Source organism: Chelonia mydas, chromosome 23 (assembly GCF_015237465.2).
Source record: "Chelonia mydas isolate rCheMyd1 chromosome 23, rCheMyd1.pri.v2, whole genome shotgun sequence".
NCBI lineage: Eukaryota > Metazoa > Chordata > Testudines > Cheloniidae > Chelonia > Chelonia mydas.
In genome coordinates, this window is record NC_051263.2 from 3,270,563 (window position 1) to 3,283,957 (window position 13,395).

General features: G+C 54.5%; 1 protein-coding gene across 5 annotated transcripts in view; it reads left to right on the forward strand.

Moving 5' to 3' along the window:
- Nucleotides 1–13,395, forward strand: part of PAK4 (p21 (RAC1) activated kinase 4) — a 93,536-nt gene that overhangs the window by 75,908 nt on the left and 4,233 nt on the right. For 4 of the 5 annotated variants that reach the window (XM_037884338.2, XM_037884337.2, XM_037884336.2 and 1 more), the window contains exons 3-8: nt 1,434–2,129; nt 3,367–3,849; nt 5,056–5,189; nt 6,958–7,084; nt 10,869–10,994; nt 12,900–13,034. In XM_037884338.2, the coding sequence (XP_037740266.1) occupies nt 1,434–2,129; nt 3,367–3,849; nt 5,056–5,189; nt 6,958–7,084; nt 10,869–10,994; nt 12,900–13,034 (1,701 nt within the window). The remainder of the gene's footprint in view (nt 1–1,433; nt 2,130–3,366; nt 3,850–5,055; nt 5,190–6,957; nt 7,085–10,868; nt 10,995–12,899; nt 13,035–13,395) is intronic. The other variant, XM_043534516.1, reaches the window with a different exon arrangement.

The window sequence follows — 13,395 nt, forward strand, 5'->3', positions numbered from 1 at the left end:
CTGCTGATTGCAAGCCCTCGACGCTGCACGTGGGATTCGGGCGCCAGATGAGCCGTTGTGGAGATGCTTCTGACCTGAGCTTGGACGCGACTGGCGGTTATATTAACGTTGTCTCTATTACAGACCCTGCTCACCTCTTTGGCCGCACGGGTGGAGTTTCTCTCGCCTCCCCCCTCTTTCTTTCCCTAACTAGCTTCCTGGCGGGGGTCCTAGTGTTGCCATGACGGGTCCCCCTGCTGTAGCCGCAAGCGGGGTGGTTTTGTTTGGGATGACCGCAGGCCCCTGCCCAGGGCCGGCTTGTGCTAGACACCTCACGCAGAAGTATCTACAGCCCCGGCCACAAATTGCTGACGGATCCAGGGATCTTTTATCCTTTCTGCTGTCAAAGGTCGGGGCTCTGACCTGCTGCCTCCCACAAGCCTGCTGTCACGTACGCCTCTGCTTGCTGCACCTCGAGCCAGACCTGTGGTACCATCTGCTCTTTCAGCCCTGGGCTCACGCACAGCTCTGCCTCCAGGCCCGATCTGCTCCGCCCCAGGGCGGCTCAACCAAATGTCACTCGTCCTGAGTTACGTGGGGTCTGCGGGTGGTTGTGGCGACGTTTTCGATGTGCACCGTCCAGTTCGTTTTGTCAGCAAACTACAAACCCGCTCAGATCGGGCCGAGGCACGGGTTGCGGTTTTGTAATTGCTGCGTGTCCCTGCGTGATCAGACAGGCGAGCGAGGCCTTCTGTTTCGTAACCGTGGGGTGCACAGAAACCTGCAGCCTGTGCGAAGCGTCTGCCTCGCCTGGCTGGAGTTGGTAAGGCAGGGCAGCCAGGTGAGACCGGGAGGACTGAGCCATCATCAGACACAGGTGGAGGTGGGGAAAAGTCACGTCCTGCATAAATGGGCAGAGATCACGGCATTTAGATAAAACACGTTCCCATTGGAAGTGGGGTTGGGAGCGTTAAACTCCTCAGGCTTTTCTAACCTGCAGAGAACAGACATCAGTCAATGTTGCAAGGAAGGATGTAAAATCCCCCAGCCTAGCGGCTGACTGGCTTAGAGGCAGGCTCAGATCTATCCCGGGTTAGCAGCGAGCTCTGCGGTGACTCCTGTCTGAGATGAGCTGGTGGGGATCTCCTCTCAGGCCATAGCAGGAACCATACCCATGAGCAGTGCCTTTGCTGGCAGTAGCAGAGAAGCCAGGGGGATAGGACAGGAGGCTGTGTGCAGGTTGGGGGTGCGTGGAGGCGTGTGCTTGAACTGGTAGGTGTTAAGAACCTGCCCCTCGTTTGTCCCTGTTGGTGTGTCTCGCAGTTGAGCCGTGTAGCTGCCACCACGCGCGTGTCATGTTCACCACCAGTCGTTTCATTTTCCTTTTTTTTTCTTTTCTGTGTGTCTGTGTTTTTTTTCCCCCCCCCCCCCCCCATCCCATGTCCTGCGCGAAGACCATCGTGCGGGGAAACAAAACCGCCAAGGACGGCTCCCTGACCTGGCTGCTGGATGAGTTTGAGAACATGTCGGTGTCCCGCTCCAACTCTCTGCGCCGGGACAGTCCCCCCTTCCAGCCCCGCCGCGACCAGCTCTTCCATGAGAATGGCCTCAACGAGGGGCCGGCCAAAGCCCGGCCCCTTGAGGACAGGAATAAGGACCACAAGGAGAAGAGTCGCCACGAAGCCAGGAACGAGCTGGATCGGGACAGGGAGAGGAAACGGGACAGGGAGGAGACCCGGGCCCATCCACAGCAGCCCCGAGGGCAGGAGCCCAGTGGCAAATCCACCAAGCACCCTGGCGGCAGGCCGCCCCCTCCTGAGTACCACAAGCCCGCTAAGGAGGGCAGGCCCAGAGCCCATGACCGGGATGGGAGGCGGGACTACCCGGTGGAGAGGGACTACAGCGAGCCGGCCGACCGTGTGGTCAGGAGGGATCGCCATGACGCCTCCGACAAGAGACCCAAGTCCACGTACACCGGGGAGAAAAGCCCGCAATCCCCGCGGGACAAGCGCCCGCTCTCCGGGCCCAATATCCGGACTCCAAACATCCCCGTCTCCGAAGGGGTGATGAAGACAGCTCAGCAGACCGGCCGGCCTTTTAATACGTATCCACGAGCTGAGACTGACCCTGTCAGGGGCACAGGTTCTCAGGTAAAGGTTCCCCCACCCCTCAGGCCACGATCCAGGTTAGGACTCGGTCTCCTAGGTAAGAACTGAGTCCTCCTGACTATCCGGCAGCTAAGGCTGAGCCGTGTTCGGGCTCGGTTCACTCCCAACCTACCAACAGTGCCCCCAAAGCAGATGCACGCCCCCCAGGTAAAGCACCCCTCCTGCTTTGCTTCCGAAGTTAATCCTCCGCTAAGCAGCCTCTTCCATGAGGTATATCCACTCTTGATCGATTTAAGGCCTATCGAAGCGGGTGTTTCTGGCAGCCTGCCAGAGTGGGTGGCGGGATGGTTTGGTGGCCACCTTCCGGCTTGTCTGGACACTTCTGTGCATCGTGGCGCTAAACCTCTAGCGTGCAGCGAAGATGGTTCGTTCCTCTCTAACAGCTGCATGCTCTGCGGCCCATGCTGCCTCCTGCAGGAACCGGTTCCCTGAGCCGCTGCCTCTGAGCCCTGTAGCAAGCCGATGCCACCGCTACACTGGTCTCCTTCAGCAGCTGCATGCTCTGCATCACCACTGCATTGGCTCCCTGTCCTCCTCCTAGCAAGCCTTGCACTGCCGCACCGCGGACGCAGCTTTGCTCCCTGCACTGTCTCCTGGAACAGCACCTGTCTCCTCTACGCCCGCTGCGTTCTCGGTAGCTCTCCCGCGCTGCGCGCTCCTTCAGCAGCCACGCGCTCTTGCCCCTTTCCTGCTGCAGCCGCGCTCCCCGTAGCAATCCTGCACCATCACTGCTCTGTCCTTCCAGCGGTAGCTCCCTTAGGAATGCCAACGGATGCTTGAGGCCTCTCTCGCAAGGCCCTGTCCAGTAGAAACACCTGTAGATGCTGTCTGGATGTCTGTTTTTTGTTTTTTTTTCCTTTCTTCGTACCTATTCCCTCTCCTCACAGCCATCCCAATGCAGATCTCTCTCTTTTCTCTCTGTCTCTCTCATTCAGCAATGCGTAAACTCTAATCACTGCCGTCTCTCTTCAGACAGTCTCAGCAGGGCTTCTCTGGTAACCCCATGGGAGGATGCCACCCTGATGTCTTTTTCCTCTTCCTCCCTGCAGCCTATTGGTAGGGAAGATTTCGGAGCGGGAAGCGGCTTTTGCTCTGTGCAAAGGCAGTCAGCGATCAGAGAGCCTGGGGTTGATGTTACATCTCCCGGCCTCTCTGTTCTACGTTCAGCTGCTGATGTGCTGTTTCTTTTCTTTCCCCCCCCCTCGCCCCCTCCTTCCAGGCAGAACCCAGGTCTGCGAGGCCCCAGGAAATGGCGTCCAATGGGCCAGTAAGCGGGAGCAGTAGCTCCTCCAGGGTCCACCAGCCAGGCCAGCCGAGGTCCAAAAACCCAGAGCCGCCCCAGCCGGGACTCTCCCCGCACGCATCAGAGCCCCACTTAACTCGCATCCCCCAGTCAAACCCCCAGCCATCTTATTCCCAGCAGCCCCAGCCGCTTCCACCGCCTCCCCCGACCACAGTGTCCCAGCAGCCCCGCTCCCCACAGCGCGAGCCCCAGCGGGTCTCCCACGAACAGTTCCGAGCCGCCCTGCAGATGGTGGTCGACCCGGGCGACCCCCGGACCTACCTGGACAACTTCATTAAAATCGGCGAAGGCTCCACGGGCATCGTCTGCATCGCCACGGTCAAGAGCACAGGGAAGCTGGTGGCTGTGAAGAAAATGGACCTGCGGAAGCAGCAAAGACGTGAGCTGCTGTTTAATGAGGTAGGTGGCACGTCTAACACACGTGAGCTTCTCCCGGGAGAGCGAGTGGCTACTTACCCCTCCAAGACAGTCGCCTGTGTGGGAGCCCCACTTCTTCAGAGCCCTACCTTACGGACAGGGGATGCTGGGGACCGCAGTCCCCTTCGGGCCGGAGGGTGCGCTGGCGGCGTGGGACGTGCAGTCAGCGCCGCTCATTGGGGTGCAAGCTTGGAACCCTAAAGGGGAGCATGCCCCAAGGGGAGCAGTCCGTTCAGTTGGTTCTGTCGTGCTGTCCCCTGGGTGGAAAGTGTCTGGATTTGGGGGGGATGTTTTGGAACTTCCCGTACACCTGTGCATTGCTATATGTTGGAGAAGGAATTCGCACTTCGTTTCTGAGGGAGCTCGTTCCGCAGCCTCAGACCAGCCCCCGAAGCTGCCTCGTCTCCTGGACAGATGAGCTTTACCCTTATTGCAGAAAGTTGTCATGGTGCCATAGGGGTGTCGCTGATGACTGCGATCTTCATCGCAGAGTTTTAGTCTTGTCTTTTAGATATCCTGGGCCCAGGACCTTGAAGATAAAGGTCTTTGGCCAACTCAAGATGCAGACAGGCGTTCAGCAGGGTTTTCAGAAGCACCTGAACGAGTTAGGTGCCTGACCTGCTTAGATGATTTTGAAAAATCTCACTCAGCGCCCGTCTGCATCTTTAGGTGCGTAAATTCCTTTACAGAGCCGGCCCTTGGGCTCCCAATTCCCACTGAAAGTTGATGAGACTGGACTCGCAAGAAGTCAGTTCTGAAAATCGACGTAGGCTCCCCAATTACGTAGGTGCTCCTGGTCCCCATTAGCCTCATTCCTCCCCAGTCACCGAACCAGCAACGCCCAGTCCTCTGGGGACAACCATCCCAGTAAGCGTTCCTTGTTCCCTCTCCCTCTGTGACTTCCATTGTCCACCTGGCAAATGCCACAGCGATGCAGTCTCCTTGTAGAGCGAGTGCCACCCCAGCTGATCTCTAGCTAGGCCTAGGGTGGCTTTTCTGGTGGCGTGAACCCTGCCTTTTAGGGAACCACATTCAAGTCAGGTTTATTTTCTCCTCCTTTCTAAAAAGGCTTTTCCTCTGTACGTTATGGAGCTGCAGCCACGTTTGCATTGCCGGCTCTTAAAACCCACAGCCCTGTTCCTCTGCCGGTGCCGGCCATAATGTCCCGCTCTGCACCCTGCTTTTCAGGTGGTGATTATGAGGGACTACCAGCACGAGAACGTGGTGGAGATGTACAACAGCTACCTGGTGGGGGACGAGCTGTGGGTGGTGATGGAGTTCCTCGAAGGCGGAGCTCTGACGGATATCGTAACGCACACCAGGTACGATGGGGGTGGTAAATCCTGCCCTGGGGCCTCGCGCTTGGGCCAGCTGACCCCTCTGATCCCAGCCTCTGAAGCGAGGTCGGCAGCGGGCGTGGAAGTCATAGGTAGAAAAGGAGCACTAGAAATGCCAAGGGGTGAGAGTGTGTGTCAGGCTCCAGGCCCGTGCCTGGCAGTGCAGAGGCCAGGGCAGCCAGGCCAGCGGATCTCAGTAGCTCCAGCTCAGGAGTGTGACAAGCCGGAGGGCAGGAGAGGGGAGCCCTGGGAACAGGCAGCTCAGAAGGGAGATGGAGGGGTTAGGTTATATTTGTGGGTATCTCTCTGCCAGAGGGCTAACTCGGGTGCTGCCCCAATCCCCTCGCTCCTGCCCACACGCAACCCTCTCACCTGAGTTCAGTGGTGCTTTAAACGCCGGCTAGCTGGCCCATGCGGACCCGAGTTAGGCTTTCATGCAGGCTGGTAACCTGTGCACTTTGCAGTGAGGACGCAGGCTAAACCACCGAGCGCGGATAATCCTCCAGTGCCTACCCACAATTCTCTCTGTGCGCCCAGGACAGACACATTCACTGGGAAAGAGGCCTAGAGTGGCTCACCTTCCTGCAGCACAGAGACCCATGGGATGTGCCCCCAGAAGTCCTGGCGATGCTCCTGGCGGGGGAAGCGCGGCACCTGTGACTGGCTGCACTAACCCGAGTGTGGCTGCCCAGACTCGGGTGAGGCTAGCCCAGAGATGCAGGCCCACGGGCCTGTATCCCTCTGCAGGGATGACCCACCCAAAGAGACTAGCGGCACTCCCAGACAGGCTACGTCTACACTGCATAATCAGCTCGGATGATTGGCCTGGACTCCCTGGGTCTCAGCACCTGGGCTAGCACGGCCCGCGTGTGAGCAGCCACTCTGCAGAGCCTTACCCGAGTTACTGTCTCTCTGCACTGTCTGAGGATCCAGCCCATGGGTCTCTGGGCAATACTCCTGGTGTCTCAGCACAGTCTGTCGTGGGAGAACTTGTCTCCCCTTCCGAGGAATTGTGGGAAGGGCGTTGGAGGGTTATCAGGGCTCCAGTGATTTAGCCGGTGTCCTCACATTAGAGTGTGTGGTTCCAGCCTAAAATCTGGGGACAGAACCCAGGAATCCTGACTCCCCAACCCCCACTCGAGCTGGGGACAGAACCCAGCAGACCTGACTCTCAGCCATGCTGCTGGGTCAGCTAGCTGGGCTTAAAACCCCTCCAAACCCAGGCCAGGGGTCTTCCTGTGTAGATGGTAGGGCGAGAGCCCAGGTTAAGTGTGTAGCATAGCTGTACCCCAGAGGTGAGTCTGGGGGTGCAGGCATATCCTGTTCTAGGAGCGGGGTGGGGACCCACCCACAGGGGGGCTGCAGAGTAGCTCTCAGAGTTGCTTGTCTGCCTGACACCCCCACCCCCCCATTGTGTGCGGGTCTTCCTTGTTGGTCCGCAGTTCTCTGCGAGCCCACTGCGTTCATGTAGTGATTCCAGCTGGGTGTATCTGCTAAAGGCAGGCTGGGGCTTTCCATCCCGGCTCTGCCAGACTCTGTGTGACCTTGAGCAAGTCTTTCCTCAGTTTTCCCCATCTATGAAGTGGTGATATTACTTCCCCCACCTAGGGTGGGTCTGAGGCGAAATGAGAGCTGGCAAAGCACTTCCCACCGGTCTGACGCGGGGCATTACACCGGGGCAGTTCCCCCTGTTACTGCAGAGCATGAGGAGGCGGGCGGCTTGTCAGTGCTCTGAACCTCTCCCTGCTTCCAGGATGAACGAAGAGCAGATCGCCGCCGTCTGCCTGGCTGTCCTGAAAGCACTTTCTGTCCTCCATGCCCAAGGGGTGATCCACCGAGACATCAAGAGCGACTCCATCCTGCTCACCCACGAAGGCAAGGTAAATGAGACTCCCCCAGCTGCCTTAGCTCTGGTGGGGGCCTGTGGGCTGATAAACCTTCTTGGCCTGCGGTAACAGAGGATTTCTGCACCGCATGGGGCTGGGTGAACCAGCTGTGCCCTCTCCTGTGGGGACAGCGACACCTAGAGGGCGCATTTTGATATCTCCGCATCCGATAAATCGCTGCGTAAAGATAACAAGGAGTCCGGTGGCACCTTAAAGACTAACGGATTTATTTGGGCATAAGCTTTTGTGGGTGAAAAACCCACTTCTTCAGATGTGTGGATTAAAAATGACAGATGCGGGCATAAATATACTGATACATGAAGAGAAGGGAGTTACATTACAAGTAGGGTGACCAGACAGCAAGTGTGAAAAATCGGGACGGGGGTGGGGGGTGATAGGCGCCTATATAAGACACAGCCCCAAATATTGGGACTGTCCCTATAAAATCAGGACATGTGGTCACCCTAATTGCAAGTGGAGAACCAGTGTGGACAGGGCCAATTCAATCAGGGTGGATGTGGTCCACTCCCAATAGTTGATGAGGAGGTGTCCATACCAAGAGAGGGAAAATGGCTTTTGTAGTGAGCCAGCCACTCCCAGTCCCTATTCAAGCCCAAATTAATGGTGTTAAATTTTCAAATGAATTGTAGCTCTGCAATGTCTCTTTGAAGTCTGCTTTTGAAGGATGGCTTCTTTTAAATCTGTCCTAGAGCGTCCAGGGAGATTGAAGCGTTCTCCTGCTGGCTGTTGTATGTTACCATTCCTGACGTCTGATTTGTGTCCATTTATTCTTTTACATAGAGACTATCCGGTTTGGCCAATGTACATGGCAGAGGGGCATTGCTGGCACATGATGGCAGATATCACAGTAGTAGACATGCAGGTGAATGAGCCTCTGATGGTGTGGCTGGTGTGGTTGGGTCCTCTGATGGTGCCGCTAGAGTAGATATGGGGACAGAGTGGGCAATGGGGTTTGTTACAGGGATTGGTTCCTGGGTTAGTGTTTCTGTGGTGTGTAGTTGCTGGTGAGTATTCGCTTCAGGTTGGGGAGGCTGTCTGTAAGCGAGGACTGGCCGGTCTCCCAAGGTCTGTGAGAGTGAGGGTTCATTTTCCAGGATAGGTTGTAGATCGTTGATGATGTGCTGGAGAGGTTTTAGCTGGGAGCTGTACATGATGGCCAGTGGTGGTCTGTTGAGCCTGTCCTGTTGTAGGTGACTTCTGGTACCCGTCTCCCTATGTCAATTTGTTTCCTCACTTCCCCAGGTGAGTATTGTAGTTTTAAGAATGCTTGATAAAGATCTTGTAAGTGTTCGTCTCTGTCTGAGGGATTGGAGCAAATGCGGTCGTAACTTAGGGCTTGGCTGTAGACAATGGATTGCGTGATGTGTCCTGGATGGAAGCTGGAGGCATGTAGATAAGTATAACGTTAGTAGGTTTCCGGTATAGGGTGGTGTTTATGTGACAATCATTTATTTGCACTGTAGTGTCCAGGAAGTGGCTCTCTTGTGTGGACTGGTCCAGACTGAGGTTGACAGTGGGGTGGAAGTTGTTGAAACCCAGGTGGAATTCCTCAAGGGTCTCCTTCCTCATCTGGACCCACGGGAAGAGGTCATCAGTGTAGCACAAGTAGAGGAGGGGCACTAGGGAACGAGAGCTGAGGAAGCGTTGTTCTAAGTCAGCCATAAAAATGCTGGCCTGCTGTGGGGCCACGCGGGTACCCATAGCAGTGCCGCTGACTTGAAGGTATACGTTGTCCCCAAATGCGAAATAGTTGTGGGTAAGGACAAAGTCACAAAGCTCAGCCACCAGGTGTGCATGGCCTCATCAGGGATACCATCCCAGGCTTCTTGCCGTTGGCTGGGGCTCCCTCCACTGCTGCGCTAGCACGAGGCGCAGCCCGAGTGTTGCCCTGAACCTGCCTCCCAAAAATCTCTAGCTTTGGTTAAGTGGTGCTGTAAGCTGGCCCCTCAGAGGGGGGTGGTTCGTGCCGGAGTGATGCTGACACTGGAGTTTCAAGGGGGGATGCAGCAGCTCACCCGAGAACAACTCCGCTGCCAATCCGATCGCTGTGTGTCGCTGGAACGGTGTTACGCGCTCTAGCCATGCTCACTAGAACTAGCTAGACGGCGGTAACTCCGGGGTACTGACGGTTAGAGTGCAGACAAAAGCCCATATCAATGTGCTAACTCGTGTGAGAACTCCACGCTGTCCTGTCGTCACTAGGGGCTTGGCTCCCCTCCACTGCTACACCGACAGGAGACCTTCTCCCGTCACTGTGGTTAAGCCGCCTCCCCGAGAGGCAGTAGCTATGTCTCCTGTCATCACAGCACTGTCTACACTGGGGGTTAGGTCGGTATAACTCCGTCGCTCAAGGGTCTGGATTTCTCCAAATTCTGTTTTTGTTTTTACAACCTCCTTTCCTATTGATGTAGAATATGCTTTTTCCTTTGTGTGTGGAAGACGAGGGGCGCGGGCTGTGCACGGGAAACCATGAAAGTGACTGGGCCCTGCAAACAAATGTGGGGTGGGGGGGAGAGCAGTTTTTTCTCTAATCTGGTTCAATTACCATCCTTTTATAAGTGGTTGTAAAAAGTAGGTTAAAAAAACCCTTCCGATAGTGTAAGCTGATTGTGTCCCCTTTAAAGCAGAACAAAAAAGCTCTTTTTTTTTTTTTTTTTTTTTCTCCAAATTTACATCTTCAGAGGGTGGTAGAAATGTGAGCTAAATGTCCGACTGGTAATGGAATATCCATGTTTTTCTCTTTAAATAACTGTTCCATTTTAAAATTGTTCATCTTTTTAATGTCCTACCAGGACCAAAGTAATTGGCTCTCTTTCCCTTCAGTGGCTCATGATTCTAAGCCCCTAGAGCCAGGCTCTGTCCTAGGTCTTAACAGCATGGTTACAAGTCTTAAGTTCACCCTTCTTTCAGAACCTAACCCAATCCACGAGAGCTAGAAACGATTGTGTAATGAAACAAAGCAATCTCTATTTCAATATGGCATGAGTCTTGGCCTATCCATGCCTTTCTGGGCAGTCCATTCGATTCACCAGGCCCCCCTTTGGATACAAATCTGACTTCCTCACAAGCGAATCATATGGAAGCGGCTTCAGTCCCTCGTGCAGATTTGCATTTGGCATGCTTTAAATAAAAAAAGTCTGATCTTTTCTTTGGCTCCATTTTCCGTCTGACTGTGCAAATCCGCCTCATTTCCCAGGGCGTTTGCCATCTAGGCCCAACAGATGCCGTTCAATAGCGAGTTTTGAAATCTCAATAACTCCCTGTGTCTCTTCCCCCCCCCATCCCTTTCATCCAGAAGGCCCAAACCTATTATACCCTGGCTATTATGGATTAATTGCCTGCCAAGCTTGCTTTTGAATCTGAGCCATTTTGGGGTTCTGCCGATGTGAACGGGGTGTTTTGTTTACACTGATAAACTCCTGTGAGACTTTTACACTTCTGAGTATGGGGATTGTAAGCCTTGTCCTTCGGAGACTGAGATCACAGCGGGTGGAGGCTGGGGAGGAATTGTGTACTTAAAAACTAAACAACTTTGCAAACCAGAGTTGATCACAGGAATGTTGAGCTGCTTAGACGATTTTTAGAATTCAACTTTATGTTCATCTGCGTGGCTTCTTAATGGTTATCACTTCAGTTGCATTTTTGGTCCCTCTTTCTTGCTGGGGGTCAGGGATCGCTGGCTGTGGTGTGGCAGGCCGGTATAGCGGCTGCCAGCAGTTTTCCCTGTGCTAACCCTCTTCCTTTCCTCTCTCCCTAGGTGAAGCTCTCTGATTTTGGGTTTTGCGCGCAAGTGAACAAAGAGGTCCCACGGCGGAAGTCGCTGGTGGGAACCCCCTACTGGATGGCACCAGAGCTCATCTCCCGACTACCTTATGGACCAGAGGTAAGGTTAGAGGGGCAGGGCCCCGGAATCCATGGGGGAAGTTCATCCTGGCCCCTTCCTGAGAAGGCTCATTGAGGGCTAAGGGAGGCCACTGCTAGAGAAGGGAGATGGGAGGGTAATGATGGGAAATGGAAATGATGGGAGTGTCAGGGAAATGATGGAGTGTCAGGGCCTGGGCGATCCCTAGTTTAGTGCCTGGGTAATAACCTGGCACCTCATGCTTCTCTCTCTCCCGCCCCCCCACCCCCCAATTGGGGATACAAACAGGGGCCTCGACACAGCCATGAGCGCTCCGATCCACCTGTTGACCCTGCAGGGAGATGAATAGATGATAAAACCCCAGCAATGCGAAACCCTAGAGGCTGCAGGATGGAAAGGTGGATGCAGCCTTTAGCTTCCTAGGCTGCAGGGTAGGGGAGCAAGTTCCCAGCACCTCGTGTGGAATGAGCTGGTAGGAGCCTGTCCACATCCCACTGACGCTAACTGGTCCTTGGATCAGCAGCCCCGTGAGGACGCTGGTGGGTCACTGGGTCGCCCGTGGGGCAGAATTTGGTTGGTCTTGCTCTATAATTTTGATGATGATTGCCATTTGTGCGCTTTCCCCCCCAATTTTTGTAGACCTAAAGGTTCACAGTTGTGGGAGAGGTTCAGAAAAGGGGGGGGAGGGGGACAATTAATTATTTAATGACTGTAGAAGTTGAGATTCGAAAAGTTAAAGCTTTGTAGCTATTAACCTGCAAATTGTCAGCATCACCTGTCAAAATCGACAAAGTAAATAGCCTTAAACCAAACTCTCTCCTCTGTTCATGCCTGCCTGTAAATTTCAATTATCTGTGGAAATGGTTTCCCTTGGTTTGTGTGTGCGCAGTGAAATTGACGGTTACACCCTAAAGGGAGGGTGGATGGGTGTGTTTTTTCTCTCCGTGCTCCCAAGCCCCGGGGGCTTGTCTTGACTAGGAAAAGCTGATCACGTAAGGCAGAGTTAAATCCGATGTGCTGACTCAACCTGCCTGAAACTCTCTCACTTTTCCAAGGCAGGACAAACCCTGCAGAGGCTTCCTGTCTGGTGGCCAATTATTCCCGTAGCAGTGAAATCCGTTTGACTGTTCACGTCTGCTTCTGGCACGTCTGTAGCAACAAAGGCCACTGGGTGGCGCTGTGTATAAATGCAAACTAGCCATAAGTGCATTTGGGTCCTAAAAAGGAAAGTGTTTTACACTATAGGTGCGGACGCGGAATTTGGTCCCTTTCTTTGGAAGACTCACCTGCTTGCTTTCAATTCATGGCATTCGTTCCTGGTTCCTGTGCATCTTAGAAATGTCTGTGTAGTAATAAAGCACTAGACACGCTTACGGCCCTGCTAATCAAGGGGCAGACTGGTGGAGGTGGGGTTTGGGATTCCTGCGGTGACAGATTTAGAAACACACCAGTCATCTGGTGTAGCAGGCTAGGCTCTGGGTTTCTACACCAGATGACTGGTGTTTCTAACATGCAGCTGCTGTCTTGGTCGGATCCAGACTCCAGGCTGCCTTGCCTGGGGGAGTGTGGCCTAATCGCTCTTTCAGTGAGACCCTGTGGTGCTTTTCACCTCTGGCGAAGGTACCGGTCTTTGATTTTGAATAGGACACCGACGTGCTGCCCAGGGAGCATCTAGCAGACTGGGCTGGGAGCTATTCCTGGACTGGGCAAGCCACTTCCCTTTCTGTGCTTCCGTTTCCCCTCCCCATCCTTTGTCTATTTACGCTGTCAGCTCTGGGGGCAGAGACTGTCCATCACTGTGCATCTTGTAGTGCCCAGCCCAATGGGACAGGTTTGGGGGTACAGCAGCCCCCCACCCCACCCATCATTCCATCACCAGTCGCTGTCCCTTCGCTTCCCTTTCGCCCATCTCTTCTCTCTTTGCAGGTGGATATCTGGTCCCTCGGAGTGATGGTGATCGAAATGGTGGATGGAGAGCCCCCTTATTTTAATGAGCCCCCCTTAAAGGCAATGAAGATGATCCGGGACAACCTGCCCCCCAAACTTAAAAACGTGCACAAGGTAAAGAACGTGTGGGTCATCTCCTCCTCTCCGGAGTTAAGTAGGGTCAGGAACCTGGAGGGGGGAGACCCACAGATGTGTTCCGCAGTGCATGGGCCTGGTTCTCCCTCATAAAGGCTTCCTAGGGGTGGCTAGTCAAACTGCTCCTAACTGTTTAGCAAGCCAGCCGAAGTCCTGGTGAACCGGGTTCCTTTGTATCTGGTTTTTTTTTTTTTTTTTTTTTGCTCTCTCTCACTCGCTCACTCACTCAGTGGGGTGGGACGTTCCACACACAACAGCCCTGAGGATGTTGATGTTTCACGGTGACTCTCTCAAGTCCGGGAATGAGACGTGGCTGTAGGTCCAGTCCCATGTTCGTATG